Source organism: Carassius auratus, unplaced genomic scaffold (genome assembly GCF_003368295.1).
Source record: "Carassius auratus strain Wakin unplaced genomic scaffold, ASM336829v1 scaf_tig00026657, whole genome shotgun sequence".
Lineage (NCBI taxonomy): Eukaryota > Metazoa > Chordata > Actinopteri > Cypriniformes > Cyprinidae > Carassius > Carassius auratus.
Window position 1 is genome coordinate 23,058 of NW_020525539.1, and position 20,486 is coordinate 43,543.

Below are 20,486 nucleotides of genomic sequence, written 5' to 3' on the forward strand. Positions count from 1 at the left end.
TTCCTTTGACATTGTAGTTTGCAAAGATACAGCTATCCATCCATTTTCTAAACTGCTTGTCCAATGGTGGGGGTTTTGGAGGCTGGCGAGGAGCAGGCGACGAGGGAGCATGGAGGTAGGGACCAGGGCGGAGTGGATGGAGGGAGGAGCCCGGAGCAGGAGGAGCCAGATGGTCCACCAGAGACCAGCCAGGACGGAGATCCATGGTGGAGTTGACGGCGGGAGGAGCCATGGTGAAGGAGGGGTCGACGACACCAGGGGGCCAACAGGCGGAGACTGCACCGGTGGGTGAGGAGCCCAAGATGGAGCAGCACAGCCGCAGAGCCAGGATGACGAAGATCCGGAGGGCCTAGGTGGAGCAGAAGGCTCAGGCGACCAAGGTGGAGGCGGGGTTCTGGCAGACCACTGTGGAGCTGGAACCGGAGAGAAGGAGGAGCCTGACAGAGCCGGAGGGATGGAGTGACGAGGTGTAGCAGGAGGGATGCCAGGCCACGGTGGAGACGAGGGAGCTAAGAGCCAAGGCGGAGCCGCTGGGTCGAAGGACCGAGGAGGAGTCCAGGGCTCGGAGGCTGGAGGCAGAGACAGGGCCTTAACGCGCCAAGGCGGAGCTGGAGACTGGCAGTCCAGCGGCGAACCATCACGCCCAGATGGCGCGGACTGAGGGTGAGCTGCAGGACTGACTGGCACCAGCAGGGATGACGAGGAACTGGCTGGTCTAGGAGGAGGAGAGAGAGGAAGGATGGGAGGAAGGACAGGAGGATCAGGGCTGGACGGAACCAGCGGAAGTGGAGCAGTGTGTCCAGCAGGTCCTGGAGGAGGTGGGAGAGGGAGGCCGGGAGGGAACACAGGAGACACAGAAGATTCAGGGCTGGGTGGAACCAGCGGAGACACAGAAGACTCTGGGCTGGGCGGAACCAGCGGAGAAACAGAAGACTCAGGGCTGGGCGGAACCAGCGGAGAAACAGAAAATTCAGGGCTGGGCGGAACCAGCGGAGAAACAGAAAATGGTCAAAAGTCATCCTGTCCACCACAGTGTTATGAAGTGTCCAGATGGTCCTCTTTGTAAAACAGTCCACAGTGTAAACCCACAGGCCACAGTGGGGAGGTGTTAAATGGCTCTACTGTCTGCAGAATAGCCAACAGCAACGACTCACCCAGTTCTGGTGTCGGGGTCAGTCTCTCTAAGGATACAGATTGAGGGGTTTTACGCTCTCATAATGGGATTTATCCCCATGGTGAACTGAAAGATGGAGAGGGGGATTCTCACGAGGGCCTGTTATGATGGCCGCAGATGGAGTTTTGCTGTCATATTAGCAGGGTGTCGAGTGCATGTGATGAGCTGCACGTGAATCCACCCAAAATACAACAGCAGCTTTGAAGTAGAACGAAAGAGCATGCGGAACATTTCATGTCACCGCTAAAAGATTGCAGATTGATGCTTCACTGTCTGCCGAGGCCTAATATGATCTCCTGACATATTTAGGTTATAAAAACATTGTGGGAATGTTGCTCTGAAATGTTTTTAACACCTTGAATTGTTCAGATTTCTTGTTGTGATTATAACGTTACTTAAAGGTTACAAACATTTCTTACAGTGCTATACTAACTTTATGTTCAACCAAAATATAACGTTATTTGAAAGTTTATTTTTAATATCCTTAGAAAGTTATAATGTGAAAGTTGTCTCACGATGTCGTGATTAGAACGTTATTTAGAATGTTCATCTAGTGCCAATGAGATCATGAGAACTTTCCAAGAATGTTGTTCTGAGAATGTTTATGAGAATGTCTATCAAATATTAATCAAGTTATTAGAACTTTCCATGAACATTACTTTACGAAGATCACATTACTTTGTCCTAACATTTATTTTATTTTAAAAGAATGTTAGTGAAAGTTTTGAGGAGGTTCTATTAGCTGAGATCCTTCTTGCTGTTAGCATTAGCATTTATCTCAATAACAGTTGTGTGATCACTTCTATGGAAGGATATAAGCAATTCTGTTGCTAAGTGTATGAAATGTTTTTGAGTCAACCGCTTAATTACTGTGGAGCTACAAGAACAACGTTGATTGACTAATGGCACCACAAGAAAAAACAAAAGTTTACAGTAATGCTTGCTATATATAGGCTGTATATTGCTGAGAATACAGCACATACTTACATTTTGTAATGAATAATGTTCCAAACCTACAATATGTTACCATGTGGCTAAGCTAAGAACATTAAGAGCAGCGAACTACAATTTGAAACAAAGCTCTTGATTTTTTTAAAACACACTATGCACAATTTCGTATATACTTATGTTCAGTACGTTTTTTTTTATATATATACGAAATTAATACTTTATTTTTTATTCATTTTTTTTAATTTTACAGTAATAAAGTGACATTCATAATGTTAAAGAGTTTTCTATTTCAAATAAATGTTGTTCTTTCGGGCTTTCTATTAATCAAAGAATGCATCATGCTTTCCAAAAAAAAAAATATAATATTCAGAAATGTTTCTTGAGCAACAAATCAGCATATCATAATAACTTCTGAAAATCATGTGACTATAAAACTGTATAAAGACAATAAAGACTGAGTACTGATGCTGAAAATTTAGATTTGATCTCAGGAATAAATTACATTTTACAACATATTCAGTTATTTTAAATTGTGAAAATATTTTACAATATTACAGGTTTATTTTTCATCAATTAAATCGTCTTGGTAATCATAAAATCTTACCAACCCTAAATTTTCTAGCAGCAGTGTATATATTTTTTTGTATATATGGCCCACATTTGCATGCAACTGTACTAAATCTCACATGCTGTTCTCAAAATAATTTTAATTTCAGCATCACACACATAACAGTTTCAATAGCCATCCAAATATGTATGTGAAATCCGAATACTGCTTTTTTTCTGATATTGACTTGTGTGATTATACTTGGATTGGGACACACTCATCACATTCAGCTTGTGAATTCCTGGCCACAATTAGGGAAATTGTCTGTAATCCTGTGGGCGAGGGTTGAAAGAAGGCCATTAGAGGATGATGGGAGGTCAGGTTTGGGCAGCGAGGGAACAGCTCATCCACTTCCAAATGTGATTTCAATGATGCAATGTGAGCGTGCACATATTCATATGATGGGATTTAGATCGCGTTCACCTTAAGGGACTAAGCTGGCATCACTCAATTACAATGACAGTGCACACTTTATTTAGTAGCGATGTGTACCTCAGAAATGATGTGTATGACAATGTACATTTACAGAAATGGAGACTTTTGTCATCAAGAAACATTGTAGTTGATGATTTCCATCTAAATAGGCTTGTTGTTTATAGTACAGATAATTTTTGTGGTTGTATTTCTTTAGATGACACATTAAATGAGCAGATTGAAGCATAAAGAAAGCTTTTTCTTTTGTGGTAATTCAGAGAAAATGCACATAGCCCTGCTACACACTGCAAACTTGCCATTTCCTCTGTGCTAAAAAGATGCGAGCTTAATCACACACACTCAGATTAAAGTGTGTGTGTTCACATCTATATGTTGCATTTGTGCGTTCATTAGCGCTGCTATGGTGAGAGGTGGGAACAACAGAGACGTACGAATTGTTGCTAGAGAAACCTTCCCATGGGGAAGCACTGAACAACACACTCCAACAAATACTTGCCCTGTTTAAAGACTCGTCCGAAGCCTGATTCTGTCCGCCGGGTTTCTATACCTCCTCGTTTCTTTTCTTTTGTCAATTAGCTGCAGATTCTCCTCAGCCGTTCTCTCCGAAACCGACTGAATATTTAAGAAATGTGCTGAGAGCAGCATCAGACGGAGGAGAGAGGGAGGGCGGATGATGTTGAATTTTTCTGGGGTGGTAGAAGGATGCAATGATATCTTTGAGAACACGAAAACAGTGTTTATCTCACACAGATTCTTGTTTTATGAACCATCCACACACACACATGTGATTCACACCCACAACCCACAAATGGTGAACGCTTTTGGGTTTCCATGACCTCCTTTCCTGAGTCTGTCTTTTGTCATATCCCGCTCTCTCTCTCTCTCTCTCTCTCTCTCTCTCTCGCTCTCGATTTCTCAGTCTAATCCTGAGCTTTGGCCACATTTCTCCTCTAGCTGAATGTGTGTTGTTTCGTGTTTTGTGTGTGTGAGTGTGTTTAGAGGGGAAAGCTCAGGCCATCTTGAAAAACTGATATTTGATCTCGTGTGTAAAGAAGAGGAATGAGTCCAGCTAGTTTCACTCCAAGCATTAGCAGTGCTCTCTTTAGTCTCACCATCATACACTCAGTGATGGATTTCTTTCATATGCCAGGCTGGCATTTTTAATGACATGATGAAAAATGTCAGGTGCTGTTTTGTGTGTATAAAAAACATTTTAGTAGTTCATCATCTTGATGTTCATTTTAGAGAAATGTGAGCTGTACTTATTTTGACATTTTATTTTCATAAAAGTTTTTTGAAACATGAAAGTAGACACTATATGTGACCCTGGGTCTTAAGTGTAAATTTTTAAAAATTTAGATTTTTGTATCATCTGAAATGAATAAATAAGATTTCCATTGATGTATGGTATGTTATGATAAGACTATTTTTTTGGAGAAGGTACAACTATTTGGAAATCTGGAATCTGAGGATGCAAAAAAAAAATCTAAATACTGAGAAAATCACCTTTAAAGTTGTCCAAATTAATTCTCAGCTATGCATATTACTAATCAAAAATTAAGTTAAAATGAAGTTTACGGTATAACATTTCCTAAATATCTTCATGGAACATGATCTTGACTTAATATCCTAATGATTTTTGGCATAAAAGAAAAATCGATAATTTTGACCCATACAATGTTTTTTTGGCTATTGCTACAAACATACCCCAGCGACTTAAGACTGGTTTTGTGCTCCAGGGTCACATATTTACATTTAATATGCTTTCAGTGTATATAAAATATTTACTATTGTAAATTAGTAAACAGAGTTGCTTGTTGCCAGAAGCTTGTAGTGTCTAGCTTTATATTCATGTATCGTGGTATTTTCAAGGTACTTCCAAGTATACCATACCATAGTAGATGTTCAGAAATCATGGTATTAGCATAACTGTAGAGGAGAGTCAGTGATAACACAGTGACTTGTATTTATCTTAATGACTGAATGTTGACTGAGACGTTAGCTTAGCCATGGTTAGCTTAGCTTAGCTTGTAGCTTCATATTTCCCCCACAGACGTGGCTCAGCAGTAATATTGAACTGCAGATGTTATCCCAGGCATTATTGTACACAGAGAGAGATTAAACACCATTCATGACCGTCACTCATGTGAGCAGAGGCACTTTTAGCTAGCTTTAATAGCAAAACTTTTCCATTTAAAACAGAACTCTTTCTTCAAGCTCAATGTGCTTCGTGCTGTAGGTTTATTGGTCAAAGGATAAGCACTTGAGCCACATGGGGTAAAATAAATGTATGACTACAAAGCTAAAATAGACCAAACATGAATAATTAATTATTGCTCCAAACCATAAACTTCTAAAGCAACAAAAAACAGCCTTTTTTATGTTAAATGTTCATTTGTACATTTTCATTTAACTGTTAACCTTTGTATATTCATTCATTTGGTTCCCGTCCTTTGGAAATATGTCAACAAAGAAGTTTCTTGCTCAAAAGCTTTCCTCTAAATATTGATATGAAACACCTTGACATGACTTAACCCTCTTTAATTGATAATTTCAATCAAACTGCATTGACTCAAAAGAGTCAATAATTATTAGCATAATTCGGTAAAACTTATTTATTTATCCGCTTCCCTTTTGCTGTCATTTATTTATTGTTAAATCAGTTTTGTGTCATAACTTCTGATCTGATCTTGTTTGTGTTATCTGTGTGTGTAGGTGCCCTGGACGAGCCGTACAGCAGGAGCTGTGTGTGTGTGTGTTTATGTGTGTCTGCAGCTCGGGGGAATGTTTTCAAATCTCCCCAAGGTGCTGATACTGGGGGCCATCGCCGCCGCCTCTGCCTTTGTGGTCACCATCCTCATCCTCTTGGTGTGTGTGGGGTGTCAGAGGTAAGTGACACACACACACACACACACACACACACACTGCAAACACCTTTTACCTAATAATAGGGCTGAGAATCATATTCATCATACTCCTTAAAAAAAAAAAGAAAAAAATATATTTTGTGTGCTTCTTATTGTGTAAATATACAATTATGTACTGAGGAATATTAATTAACAACATATATTTAATATAGAGTTAGGGTTTGGTTTAGGGTTAGCTGCATGTATGTAGTACGTGTAACAAGGACACTGTAAAATAAAGTGTTACCAAAATAATATTAATAATAATAATAAATAATGAGTCCAATAAAATTAATTAACACAATAAAATAAAATAACATTTAGACTCTTATGAGCCAGTTCTTTAATGTGAATCAAAAACATTAAGTTCAAGAAGTGTAGTCTGATTCACGAAAGAATCACTCTCGTTAATTGACTCTTTTAGTGAATCAAATCACTAATGAATCATTTACTGATTCACCTACTGAACCTCAGGTTATTTATTGTATTTTAAAAACAAAGCAAGAGCTATTACTTTGTTACAGTTGTGGCCATAAGTTTACACAAAAAAGAAAATGAGACAGATCATAAAAATGGCATTTTGTTGTTTTATTTAGTACTGTTTTAAATTAATTGTATTCTATTGCATATAGATTAATGACCATAATATTGACTTGTTCATAAAATGCATGAGCCTTCTTAATTTCTGGATTACTGTTATTATGCTTAATAAAGCTTAATTATGATTGCTTAATAATGTTGCATCAAAAAGTAAACACACCTTTTGCAAAACATTTCATTCAGATTTGTTAGATCTTTCAAATCTGAAACGATCTCATCAAGTGAACTGCTGAGGGCAGCGACAGCAACATCAACACAATTTCTCCTTTCCCAAATGTTCCTCCTGATACTGAAAGAATAGTTAATTGAATTGTTAAGGAACCGCAATCGTTAAGAGCAGTCAGAATCAAAACCAGGACCGTTAATTCTTTACGGTTCACACCCATATCTTTATTCCTGAGCTGTTTGTGTGTTTGCACGTAAAAGTCTTTGTGCACAGACGCGCCCCACTCAAATGTTGAAAGAATGCAGCTTCTTAAAAACTCTTTCTCCCCCACTCTTGTGTCAGAGCACCTCCTCCTCCTCTTTTTCTTCAGTTCTGTCTCTTTTTCCGTCTCCATCTCTCCTTCCCTGCTGCGGAGCGACTTGATGAATGCTAATATCACTCCTTCAGCAGATTGCGTGCCCTCTGTAGGAGCCGTTTCGCTGGGAAATGCCTTAAGTTAAGCTCTGCGTTGGATGCTCATTTGTGACAAAGACTTTTGCTTAGAGATATTACAAGGAACGAAACCCTCAAACAAATCAGTTTCACATGCTCTCAGGCATCGTTCTATTTCTGTTCTATGTAATGTTTCAGAGAAAAGATGAATAGGGACTATACAGTTCTTGTTTTTTTTTTTTTTTTGCATATTCAACACAAACTCATGTTTCTGCTGTATAGCCAAACAACTTGCTCTGGATTGTTGTACAAAATAGTTGTTTTAGTGTCATTCTAATGGTTAAAATCAAGGTACAGTAAAAGCAAGTGATATTTAGAGCTCAGAGAGCAGGTTGGCATTGCTGCAAAGTTACCAGATGCCTAATGAAAAACACACACTGAGCTCATTGCTCTGAGATACACAGATTATGATTGAGTAAAACCCTTGTTTCAGAAATAAAATGTTCCGTCTCTTTTCCATTGCAGAAAATGAAAATGTATGCACGCTCATGTTTTCCAAACCAGTGTAACGTTATTCATAAAAGGAGACACTTTGAAGAATGTTCATGCTGCTATTTCCAATGCAAAGAAGACAGGAAAAAAAAACACCATTAAAGATACTGCTCATTTGTTATAATCTAAGCCTTCTGAAGTCATATCTAATAAATAAATCTCATAAATCTCAACACTGTCAGTGACACCAAATGCCATTGCTTCGATATTTTTTATCTTATGCCAGGTTGGAAATGCAAAAAAAAGATTTGTGCGCGGTGATGAATGAAAAGATTTTTAGCAATTAATGGTTTACATTTTTTGATTCCTTTTCTCACACAAAGAGTCGCTTTATGACATGACTCGTTACTTATTACTAAAACTGTTCAAAATAATTTGTCAATTGAAATAAAGCTTACATGAATCAAAACATAAATAATAGGAGGAAAACTGACAAATGAACCTAAAAATATATTATTACTGTTATTATTATTATTATTATTATAGCTATATTGATATTCACAAAATAATAATGACAAAAGCACATAACAAAATTACTACAATCAAAAGAAAAACAGAAAATATAAAATTAAAGCTAATTCAACTATGGATAAATACTATTATAATATTATTTGAATGATTTCTTTTTCAGAAGATGAGACTTTTATTAATCATTATGGATTCAACATGAATTAACTGAGAATATTCAAGAGATATTCTAGGTTCAGCACAAGTTCAAACGCCAGCATTTGTGGCATGATATTAATTACCACAAAACTGTATTGTCTTTCCTTTTCTTTAAACAAGCACAAATCTGAGTACAATGTAAGTGAATGGGGGACAATATTTAAACATTAAAATACTAGAGTTTCAGCAGTATAGCCACAAGACATAATATGTGTTAACATGATTTTGTAAAAAATAAAATATATATTATAATAATTTAGCTCAGAAAAAATGAACATTTCAAAAAATTCACTCCCCTCAGGCAATCCAAAATGCAAATGGGTTTGTTTCTTCATCAGAACAGATTTGGAGAAATGTAGCATTGCATCACTTGGTCATCAGTGGATGCTCTGCAGCGAATGGGTGCCGTCAGAATGAGAGTCCAAACAGCTGATAAAAACATCACAATAATCCACCAGTAATATACACCTCTCCAGACCATCAGTTAATAACTTGTGAAGTCAAACTCGACTGTTTTCACTTATAAACGGTGCTTGATCTTTGCATATTTTACTCCTGTTTCAGACATCTTTGTCTTCAAGATGATTTTGTTATACAAACATGCAGCTTTTTGCTTCACAAGGTGTTATTTGATGGACTGGAGTGATTACTGTAGCTGAGTTTAGCTTGTACTGAACCTTGAATATTCCTTTAAAACATGGCTTTGCTAATGCTGCATTCATGACTGCGTACTCAGTAGCCAAGTGCAGCTGTTATTTTGCTGTGCACGTTTTTGAGCTTTGTACAGTGCTTTCTGCAAGTCATGTGTGTAGACACAGGGTCACTAACACCCAGGTGTGAACGTGTCCCTCCGGCCTCCTGAGTTTCTGACCTTCACAAAGGAACAGAACGAGGCACAGCTACAAACAAACAGGAAACACTGCCATTATGCAAACATTGTTCTACTTAATTCTACTTTGAATGTCTCGTTATCTATTCATCCATAACAAAGGCTTCATATAGTTTAGGGAGTGAGAGAGAGAGATAGAGAGAGAGAGGAGAGAAAATCCTCTGTTTGCACAGATTCGCGTTAAGTGTGAGAGATGTGCGGATGTTTAAAATGGGGTGAGAGTGAGAGGAACAAAGAAAGGTGTGTGTGGAAAAAAAGTGTGTATTTCACAGGCTGTAGGATCGGGGGAGAGAGAGAGAAGCTATAATTGATGTCACACCAGGTGTGTGTAGGGAACGAGAGGAGAAGAAAAGCAAGGGAGGAGGGATCGTCAGGGTTACCTCTCCATCCTCCCGCTCTATCTTCCTCCAGCACACCTGCATCACATCTAGTCCCTCATGATTACGACATCCCTCGATATACCCACAGAGAGCCGCTGTAGAGGAATGTAACTTCCTGTCCCATTCAACAGTGCACAATAGCTCTGCACAAAACCCAGAGCTGCATGTCTAGTGTCTGCGAAGACTGCAGCTTTCTAAACAGAATGTGATCTCATAGGTGACTGATTAGGAGCGCTGCGTTCTTGAGCGCTTTACAGATGATTCTAATAGAGCGCAGCAGTCGGCCTTCCACTGTTCCCTTTCACTTTCCACCATAATGAAGGTGAAGAACTACACTAACCAAAATCAAATAAACGAGGTCGCTGTTAACATGAAAATGAAAATCAAGCTCAACAGCAAATATCCAATTCCATTAAGTGAAATGAATAAGTAAAGTATATAATTAAGTTAGTCTATCTACACTCTGTTTACGTGTTTATACTGAAGTGTTTGAAAAACATTTGTTTGATCAAAATTACAGCAATGCTGTAAAATATTATTACAGTTTGAAGAAATTCTCTATGTGAATATACTTTAAAATGTAAATTAATTTTTTCCTATGATGCAAAGCTGAATGCTCAGGAAACATTTTTTTATTATTATCAACAATATTTTTTGTGGAAACATTGATGCATTATTTAATGATTCTTCCAAAAGAACAGCATTTATTAAAAAAAAAATAATAATAATAATAAAAAGTTAAATTTCTGTCTTTACTGTCACTTTTGATCAAATGAATCCATCCTTGCTGAAGAAAAGTATACAGTTCTTCCAAGAAAAAATAAAACTTGTACGCATGATAAAAAAAATACAAATAAAACAAAACAAAATATGTATCATTTAAAAAAATTAAAAAATTATTTTTGTAACAATTTATTATTAATATAAAAGTATTATTATTTTGTTTTATGTTTATAGTAAAAATGTATGCAAAAATCACTGGAGCCAAGCCTGCAAAAAAAAAAGAAAAAAAAAAAGTCACCAGTCACTGTTGTGTTCTATAGTTTCAGGTTAGTGTGTTAAGCTAATGTGAAAATCTAGCACAAACGTTAAATAACACACACAAATATTTAGTTATATTAATTTATACTTTCCATGGTTAAATGAAACATATTTATAATGATCTCTGCCCTAGATTTGCCCTTTATCTTGAACTTTTCATATAGTGCTGCGCTTCTAATTTGGTCAAAACAAGGCAGCTTAATATTGTTTAACTCCCTGACAACAGCATTTGCATCTCACCTTCAAATACTAAAAACTATCTATTTACAGGATGATCAGGTCTTTAACATGTTTGCTGTATTTTATGTTCTCCTTACGTCTACAGAAAAAGCAAGAGCAAACATGGCCACGCCAATGGAGGAGCTCAGAGAAAAGAAACAGTGAGTGCGGAAAAAGTATATTTGGACAAAGTGTAATTGTGGACATGGATGTACAGTACATACATGAAGATGATGATGTTTTGAATTTCAGGCTGCTCTGCGCCAGTCCAAGCTGAACTCGATGAGTAAATCTGACACCCGCCTGCATGACATGCACAGACTGCCCTGCAACGCAAACGGTGAGACACTGCTCTTCATGATGTATGGACACAAGACACATTTACCACACACAGACGCACACATGCACTGGCCGACGCACCAGTGTGCAAAGACTGACGTCTCCAGAGACTTGTCATGGTTAGATGTTTACTAGCTCATGTTCCCTCAGTCACAGACGTGTGATCTGCGAGGCTGATGATGACACACACACAACACACACATCTCTAAGCCTTAAATACATCTTCTTCTGATTCTATAAATCCAGACTCACTTTATTTAGCGTGTAAAACACAAAATACACAATAAGAAGGATAACAAGGTCAACATGAAAACAAGGTTTACTCTATTTACTGTCCTAATACATGCTCCTGGTCTTAATATCCTCAGATCATCAGTCCACATTATTCCAAGAAATATTAATATATTTCTTCAACTGTGAAAAGACTTTCCTTTTTCTGCGGAAGTTACCGAGACCACAAGTTTCAACCCATGTTACAAATTATGGTGGTAAAATTTTGAAAATGAAGTCCCGTTTCCTTGTCACAATTATAACGTTATTTAAAAGTTACAAAAACTTTTCTTCCAGTGTTCTGGTAACTTTTTCCACACTCAAATATTATTTGAAAATGTATTAATTTTCTAAGAATGTAAATATGTCCATGAGTAGAACTTTATTTAAAGATTCCCGAAATGTTTCTAACAAAGTTCTACTATATTTTCACCGAAGATATAACATTTATTTTTAATTTCTTAAGAACAGTAAAATGTCTAATTTTCAAATTATTTATTATTTACTTACAACTTTCTACTAATATTATTTTAAAAATCTAGCATATTTTTTTGAATTTTTTTATTTATTTATTCTAATAACCAAGTACAAATAACATCACAAGATCACAAGAATGTCTTCTCTCAATGTCGTGAGACCTTATATAAAATATTCATAAAGTAATAACAATGTTCCAGAAACATTACTTTAAGAATGTTTTGTCCTAAAAAATTATGTAACTTAATAACTTTCATAAAAACGTTGTGAGAATGTTCATTGTTAGCTGGGAACAAACAGGTGCCAGTGTCATACAGGATAAGTAGAGGTATGCTAATTAGCTTGCGAACTAGCCTAGGGTTATTTGACCATTTTAGCTTTGGGAATATCATCTGATATATAGTTTAGAAAACAATATTTACATTTTTGTAGTTTCACTTTGACTTCAAACTCATTGCACCACCTCTACGCAGGTTTAAACACATGTAAGATTGTGAGTGTGTGGTCAGAAACACAATCCTAATAGTAATGGTCTGCCCTCTTGTGTTTTCCTGGAGTTATGTCAAATGTGACATTTTTATTAATGGCCCTTTGTACAATATTTTATCCAATATGACATCAGTCCTCCAGACTTGAATCTGTCCCATCTTTCTAATACTAATCTGTGTTATTGTGATGGACAGGTGGCCCTAAGAGCCGTCCGGCCAGCATGGATCTTCTGCTCCTTCATACCCGCCGCTCCACGTCTGACCTCCGTCCCAGTCCAGGCCGCCAGCTGCCTCGAGCTCCCAAAAAATCTGAGAATGAGGAACGTGAGCACACCTACTCTGAAGTCTGCCGCCGCTCCTCTCCCTCATCCCTCCTGCCGGATGACGGCCTGTACGAGAGCGTTGGGATCAAAGGGGCGGGGCCTGATAAAGCTGCCCCACCTGCTGCCCCTGCCCCGACGTCAAGCAACACGCCCACTCAGCGCCGTGCCCACAGCCCGACGCTCAACGGGAACGGCCGCGGTGCAAGCAGAGGAGGCGTGAACGGCGTGAGTCAAGACGAAGTGACGGCGGAGTACGCCTCCATACGGAAGGTGAAGAAGCTGGAGCGCGGCAGGAGGGAGGAAGTGCTGGAGGATGGAGAAAGAGAGCACCAGAGCGTGTCCAGCAGCGAGTCCTCCAGCAGCACCTTGCCTAGGAAAACACTGGAACCATTTCACCTGCCCAATTTCCCGAAGGTGAATATGACACAGCTCGGCCCCACAGGTACAGGACAGTTATAATAACAGTTATAGCTCATCCTGCAGGGGCGAAACGCTCACAGAAACCTTTAAAGAACGGATATTCCTGGAGAACAGAGTGTCATGTAGACTCTTTCAAGACACCTAAAACACCCTAAATTCTCACAAACAAAGGTTCAAAAGCTGTCACTGGGGTAGTACCTTTTCAAAAGGCACGTCCCTGTTGAAAAGGTACTGCCCCAACAGCTTTGGTACCTTTTTTTTTCTGAGAGTGTACACTCAGAACAACTTAGCAGCCACACAGTGCCCTAGCAACCACCCAGAACACCCCAGCAACTAAAAAGTAACAAACACCCTAAACACTCAGAACAGTTAAGCATGGCACTGCCATGGCAACGACTTAGAACACTCCAGCATCATTATGGTATGTTTTGCATTCATTTTGCTCTCATTTTTTTTTTTTTTTGAGAAAAGCTAATGCTGTTGTTGTAGGCGACATAAAAAAAGAAGTGAGAAAAAAATTAATTGTCTGGCATTTGCGCCAATTTAAATGCGCAGTCTGGTAGTGCAGTTACACGTTTTGACCACTTGAGAGTGCTGTTTCCTATAAAAACATCCCCTCGATCCACCAGGCTGAAGCATTATCTAAAACCTTCTTGATAGAAATATGACTGGTGAAATTTACATGGTCAATCTTTTAGATTTTATTTTTTTATTAAAAGAGGTCCAAGAATTGTTCAAATGTTGACTTGCCCATGGTCTTACTCATTTAAAATGAGAAAACATTCTGATGACTTAGTATTAAAAATGAACTGAAGGGTTGCATTGTTACTTTGTGTGTGTGTGTGTGTGTGTGTGTGTGTGTGTGTGTGTGTGTGTGTGTGTGTGTGTGTGTGTGTGTGTGTGTGTGTGTGTGCATCTCACCCATATCTGTATCAAGTTTTGCGGAGCAGAGTGATGGTGCCTTTAAAATGGAAAACACACAGACAATGATCGGATAATGATCCAGTCTTCCTGCTAACTCAGCTCTGCTCTACTTGTCTTTATGTGTGTGTTTGTGCCATTTGTTTGCCACATATGGAGATAAAAATCTTCTTTGTCAGAGGTTTGTTGATTGATGGCTTGTTTACACAGGCACAGTATTGTATTCAGTGCAGACTTATCTTTCTAAATCTGATTTACAGTGTGCCATTTGATGTTTAAGGAAGGCTAAACAATATTTGTGTGTGTGTGTGTGTGTCTTTGACCTGCATCATATCCAAGCCAGTATCTAGAGCTTTTTTTTTTTTTTTATATGAAAACAAGCATGCAGTGTGGTTGTGCAGCACATGTGTTACTCCAGTGCACTGGGCTGGATTATGTAAGGTCTGTTTGCAGGCTGCCTGCCCCGCCATGTGTGTGTTTTTATTTTTTGTATTTTTTATTTTTTTGTTAAAGGCATCTGGGAGGAACCACAGAGCAGGTAGTTGCTTCCGCCAGGGAAATAAATAGCAGCAAACACTGAAGCCATTCATCTGCTGGTATTAATCTTTCATAGAGGTGGTGTGTTTCTTTCCCACTTTAATCATTGGCTCTCTATTCTGCGTACACATCTGTCCCTGCAATGATTAACTCAAAGAACATTTCCATTGTAGAAACAAACACCAATCAGCTCTAAATTAAAGGAACAGTTCGTGTCATTCCAGACCAGCATGACTTTCTTTCCTTGTTCTGTGAGACACAAATGGTGAACTTCTGAAGAATGCACTGGCCACCCGTTTTATTTTTCATAATGAAAATGAATCAGGAGTGGTACTGTTGAGCTCCAAAATGACAAAAAATGTAATCACAAAACTGGTTTATACATTTTTTGCTGAAAATTTCAAGTGTTCTGATTTCATATAATAGCTTTCTGTGACAGAAACAGACCAAAATTTAGGTCATTAGGTCATGGTAGTTTTATTAATATTCAGCCTTTATTTTATATTTTAAGAATTCATTTTAATAACATTTGTTTTAAATATTTTAATTTTTATTATTGTTTTATATTACTTTTTCTGTTTAATTTATATATGTGTATATATATATATATATATATATATATATATATATATATATATATATATATATATATATATATATATATATTTCAGTCATTTTAGTGCTTTCATTTAAACTTATTTTACTTTGTTGACAAGGCAAAAGTTTTTTTGCTAAAAGTTTATTCACGCTGAATGGGTGCCGTCAAAATGAGAGTCCAAACATCTGATAAAAACATCACAATAATCCACATGACTTCAGTCCATTAATTAACATCTTGTGAATTGAAAAGTTGCATGTTTGTCAGAAACAAATCCATCATTAACACGATTTAACTTTAAACCTTCACTTTTGGACAAAATACCTCTATCCATAATAACGCTTCAACGGCCTTAATTTGGTTCAAACACGCAGCTTATCACTTCACAAGACATTAACTGATGGACTGGTGCCATGTGAATCACTTGTGGATTATTGTGATGTTTGTATCAGCTGTTTGGTCTCTCATTCTGACGGCACCCATTCACTACAGAGGAGAGCAAGAGATGCAATGCTACATTTCTCTAAATCTGTTTTCATGAAAAACAAACTCATCTACATCTTTGATGTCCTGAAAATGAATACATTTTTATTTTTGAGTGAATGATTCTTTTAATCTCTTCATATGGATTGTTTAATCAGTCAGGTTGTAGAATCGAATCACTCTGATAGGTGACGTATGATTCAGTGTTATCACAAACAACAGTTGCTGATTCATTCAAAATGCCTAGAAAAAAAAAAAAACGGAGAAATTGATTGGTTCACAAAATGGATGTCGCTGCTTCTCTCATGAACTCATGAGCATGGAGAGCTTGACTTGAGTTGACATCAAATTGCAATGTTCGAGGAGATCTGACCGTCTTGCATGTTCCTCGTGTGTCCAACAGGAGGCGGTCTTCATGGGCAACGGAGAGCAGTACATTTGGAAACCACCAGAAGAGGACGAGATGATCGTGCCAGGGGTTCCTCAGCTGGAGAACGGACACAGCCATCCCACCGCCGTGGAGGTAACGTCTGCCTCGCTATCCCAGCACTGCAGACGGGGTCATGACATTTGTCCAGGTTTACATGAATGGATCAGGTTTCAGACTTTGACATTTGACCTCTAAAACCCAGGACCGCTTCGGATCTCTTTGGTCTGACCCTTGTGCATCAATAAAGAGTTTGGAAGTGAGTGGAATGATGGCTGATATATCGTGGCTTGTGAGAGAGAGAGTTTAAGCCTTAATTTCTCCCTCCCCCTCTCAACTCTCTTCCTCCTCTCTCTCTCTCTCTTTGGCTGGCTTGGTATGGCATGACTAACAGGGAGGTCAAAGGTCTGTAGACCGTGCTTGTTGACTGTCAGTTCAGGGTTGGTGTGAGGGGAGGAATATGAGAAGTGGGGAGAGGTCTGGACAGACAGGCACTCTGGGTAAACGTGTGTTTAATCAACTTCCTGTGACCGATCAAAACTCACAACTTGGTTTCAGATAAAAAGTGTAGATTATGTTTGGAGAATAAATATAGATGCTAACAGGAATTTAGATGCAACCATTATCACGGCAAAAAAAAAAGAAAATGTTTTCTTAATCAGTGTTGTCTCCTTTTTAGTTAATATTCCCTAAATGTCATCAGGATTTAATAGAAAAGCTAAACTGTATACTATCATACTTTAGGACTAATAATAGATGAATAGGCAGGAATCTAATTTTTATAGATATATTTAATGTTTCTTATGCTCAGCAGAGCTGCATTTATTTGATCAAAAATACTGCAAACTTGTGAAATATTATTATTATAATAACGGTTTTGAAATTGAATATATTTTAAATGCAATTTATTCCAAAGCTGTATTTTCAGCATCATTACTCCAGTCTTCAGTGTCACACAATCCTTCAGAAATCAATCCAGCAGTTTTGCTGCTTAGTATTTTTTTATACGTCTTTCTTTCTTTAAACTTTCAAGTTTAAATAGTTTGTTGTTTTAAGTATAAAGCTCACAAAATGTTAAAAAAAGAAAAAATGGTAGAGTAAGTAAAGGCAATCTTAATTCAAGATACACTCAGAAAATATATGTATATTTAGGCCTTCAATTTATGTATATGAAATCAATTTAAAATGTGCATTACACAGTTTTAACATTGATAAACGTAATGTGATGTATATGTGTAGGTCATACATAATGTTTCGTTAACAGTTTAGTATAGGGTCCAATTCACACTAATAACTAGTTGCTTATTAGCATGTCTATTATTAACATATTGGCTGTTTATTAGTGCTTATAAAGTACATATAATGCATGACATCCATAATCCTACCCAATACCCTAAACTTAACAACTACCTTATAAACTATTAATAAGCAGCAAATAAGGAGAATAAATAGTGAGAATTGGACCCTAAAATAAAGTGTGACCAATGTTTCTTTAATAGTACTATTAATAATAAACTGCATGCGTTTTAAATGCACAATTATCAGGTTTACATATTCATCAATAAATTCAACATGTTTCCTTAATATACATATAAATTAACTCAGTATTGCTTGTTCCATAGCTAGCCATATCTTAAAAATGTTCATACTTTTTACCTCCTGAATGTGCATTGATATTAATAACACAATTCTGATCTCTTATTTTAAAATGTGCACCTCTAGTGGCATTAAATGTACTTCAAAATGTCAGTGTACACTTATTCTGAACGTCTTTGGCTCAGGTGAGCTGAACACACTCCTCCACGCTCGGTATCTCTGCTCATTCCTTCTCTTGTCCAGACACGCCCAGTTTCATGTCATGAGGTGTGTGCATGGCCCTCAGCTCCACTTCACTAAACACATTATGCTCAACATGGGAAAATCATTGGACTTTTTAAAACCAGGGTTGTGCATTGTGAACAATTCATTTTTAAAAGTATTACCTGTAGTTTCTCTCTGAGCTTAAAACATTTAAATGCAATTAATTATATTATTACATTATCCATTTCCAGTTGAAATCATTTTATATTGTATTTACCTAATATAATCCTAATCAGAAATCTACAAATGGTACAATTCCCATGGCTTTTGTGTCCAAGTGCAAACACACCTGCATGCTACAAGTCATGTAAGATTGAGTTGCCTCAGAAGATTGTTTTGCAAAAAGAGAAATTATTAGAAAAGTGTGTGTGTGTGTGTGTGTGTGTGTGTGTGTAAGAGTGAGTTGGAGGGGGGTTGCAATGGAAAGAGAAAGAAAGGGCAATATAATGGAGAAAGTAAAAGAGATTGAGAGAGCAAAGTGAGAGAGCAAGAGGAAGGAAAAAAAACCTCTCAAGGCTTTCTCAACAGCTGCAGAGAGTTTTGAAATCCCCGTCATTGTGATTTCCTCTCGCTCTGCAAAAGCGCTGCACAGCACGGTAAACAATGCTCGACACGGAGGAAAAGAGATCAGCAGGGCGCACACAGACACACACACATTTGGGAGTTTCAAAACAACATGAAACTCGGCGGTTTTCTTGAAATCGCTGGTTCAGTCCTGCCTGTGTTCAGATGCATGCTGCGTCGTGCCGTGGCCTGCAGATTACAGTACAGGCTAAAATACTTAATGCTTCGGCGTTGTTTTCCAGACCGGTTAGAGGTTTTAACATGACAAACGCAATCGTATCCGCAGCTCTATTCATGCCATTACATCTTCTCAGCTTGTACACATGAATGCTTTAAAGGTCACTATGTGAGTTAGAGAGCCAAGTTGAATTCTTGACTGGGATTTTACACATGCCAATGAGCTGGGAGTGCTAAATGTCATCTACCACAGAGAGGGCATGTGAGGTGAACACACACACACATGCTTATCAGTGTAAGGAGTGTGCAATAATGCAAACAAAGTCAGTATTTTGAGGGATTATTTTCCAATAGCGATAACTATATTTTTAGTATGTTTGAACTTACTTCATGACCGCTAAAAAGGTGCAGTGTATATGATGTGAATATGGGCAGTATGAATGAAATTTGGACGTACGACATCCGACATGTTGTTACTTTCACGTGACCCACCAGCATCAGTTGCACTCATAAACCTCTCCCGTGGCCTCATGGGATAGTAAAGTGTCCATCAAATGCACTTCAGAATCAAATAGGAAGTAGTAGGTCATCTGGGTACTTTTCGGCTACTATTTTATGAATACTGTGAATTCGGGACATACTACACTAATGCCGTACTGTTGTTCGCATAGGCTATGATTCATTCATTCAAATGATTCGTTCAAATTGGCCGATTAATTTAGAAATGAAGCATGTGACTGTCTTTATAAATTGGATAATTAAATCTGACTCAAATGATCAAAAACAGATTCATTCAAGAACAAAACAGGGCAGTGTTGCTCTGAAATGCACACAAGTGTCCTGCTACAGCTTTGCGTGGAACAAGTTTTCATTGGTGAAACAACACTATTGTGTGTAAAGTGTGACTCGCTATCTATTAACATCTTGTTTGGCCGAACTGTTGTACAGAATCAATCACATTTGCAACTGCATTCAACAGGCAAGACATGTTTTTGTTTTGCAAACTCGATAACGTAAGCTTGCACACTGATGATAATATCGCACACCTATGATCAGTGTTCACGATGAATCACACGCTCGTAATAGAGCACACATGGACGTTAGAGAAGGAAATCTTCCCACTCGTTTACCTCCTGTCTGGTTAGAGAGGTTAACGACGTCTCGGTGGGCTGCTGTGGTGAAAGTTTAACAGGCTTATCTGCGGGTTAGGTAACAGATAAGAGCGTTTACACTGGCTCTGTCCAGCACGGCTAAAGTGGGTCATGTTTCTGCTGTGTGCAAGCAGAGTCCTGTTACCACACACACTATGACACACGAGTCAAACACTCAACGCTGTGGGCGTCTGTGTAGCGCTCATGCTACATCTTCAGGCATATTAGAGGTTATGTTGTGTTAACTCTTCCTCTTCTTACCTTGAAAATCAGTGTAGTTTCTAGTAGTACTAGTTTCCTGTTTGCCACTGTAAAGCTGCTTTGACACAATCAGTATTGTATAAAGCATTATATAAATAAAGGTGAGTTGACTTAGAAGCAAATATAAAGATGGTGCAAGCATCCAACTAGCTACTGCATGGCCAAGTGGTAA

At 38.0% G+C, this 20,486-nt stretch overlaps 1 protein-coding gene across 1 annotated transcript in view; it reads left to right on the plus strand.

The window, feature by feature from the left end:
* The window catches only part of LOC113078820 (lck-interacting transmembrane adapter 1-like), a 37,237-nt gene extending 20,234 nt beyond the window's left edge, over window positions 1-17,003 (plus strand). Inside the window, exons 2-6 of the mRNA XM_026251133.1 lie at window positions 5,883-6,055; window positions 11,125-11,179; window positions 11,271-11,358; window positions 12,788-13,329; window positions 16,278-17,003. Coding sequence (XP_026106918.1) covers window positions 5,952-6,055; window positions 11,125-11,179; window positions 11,271-11,358; window positions 12,788-13,329; window positions 16,278-16,499 — 1,011 coding nt within the window. The 5' untranslated portion in view covers window positions 5,883-5,951 and the 3' untranslated portion in view covers window positions 16,500-17,003. The remainder of the gene's footprint in view (window positions 1-5,882; window positions 6,056-11,124; window positions 11,180-11,270; window positions 11,359-12,787; window positions 13,330-16,277) is intronic.
* The last annotated feature ends 3,483 nt before the right edge of the window (window positions 17,004-20,486 follow it).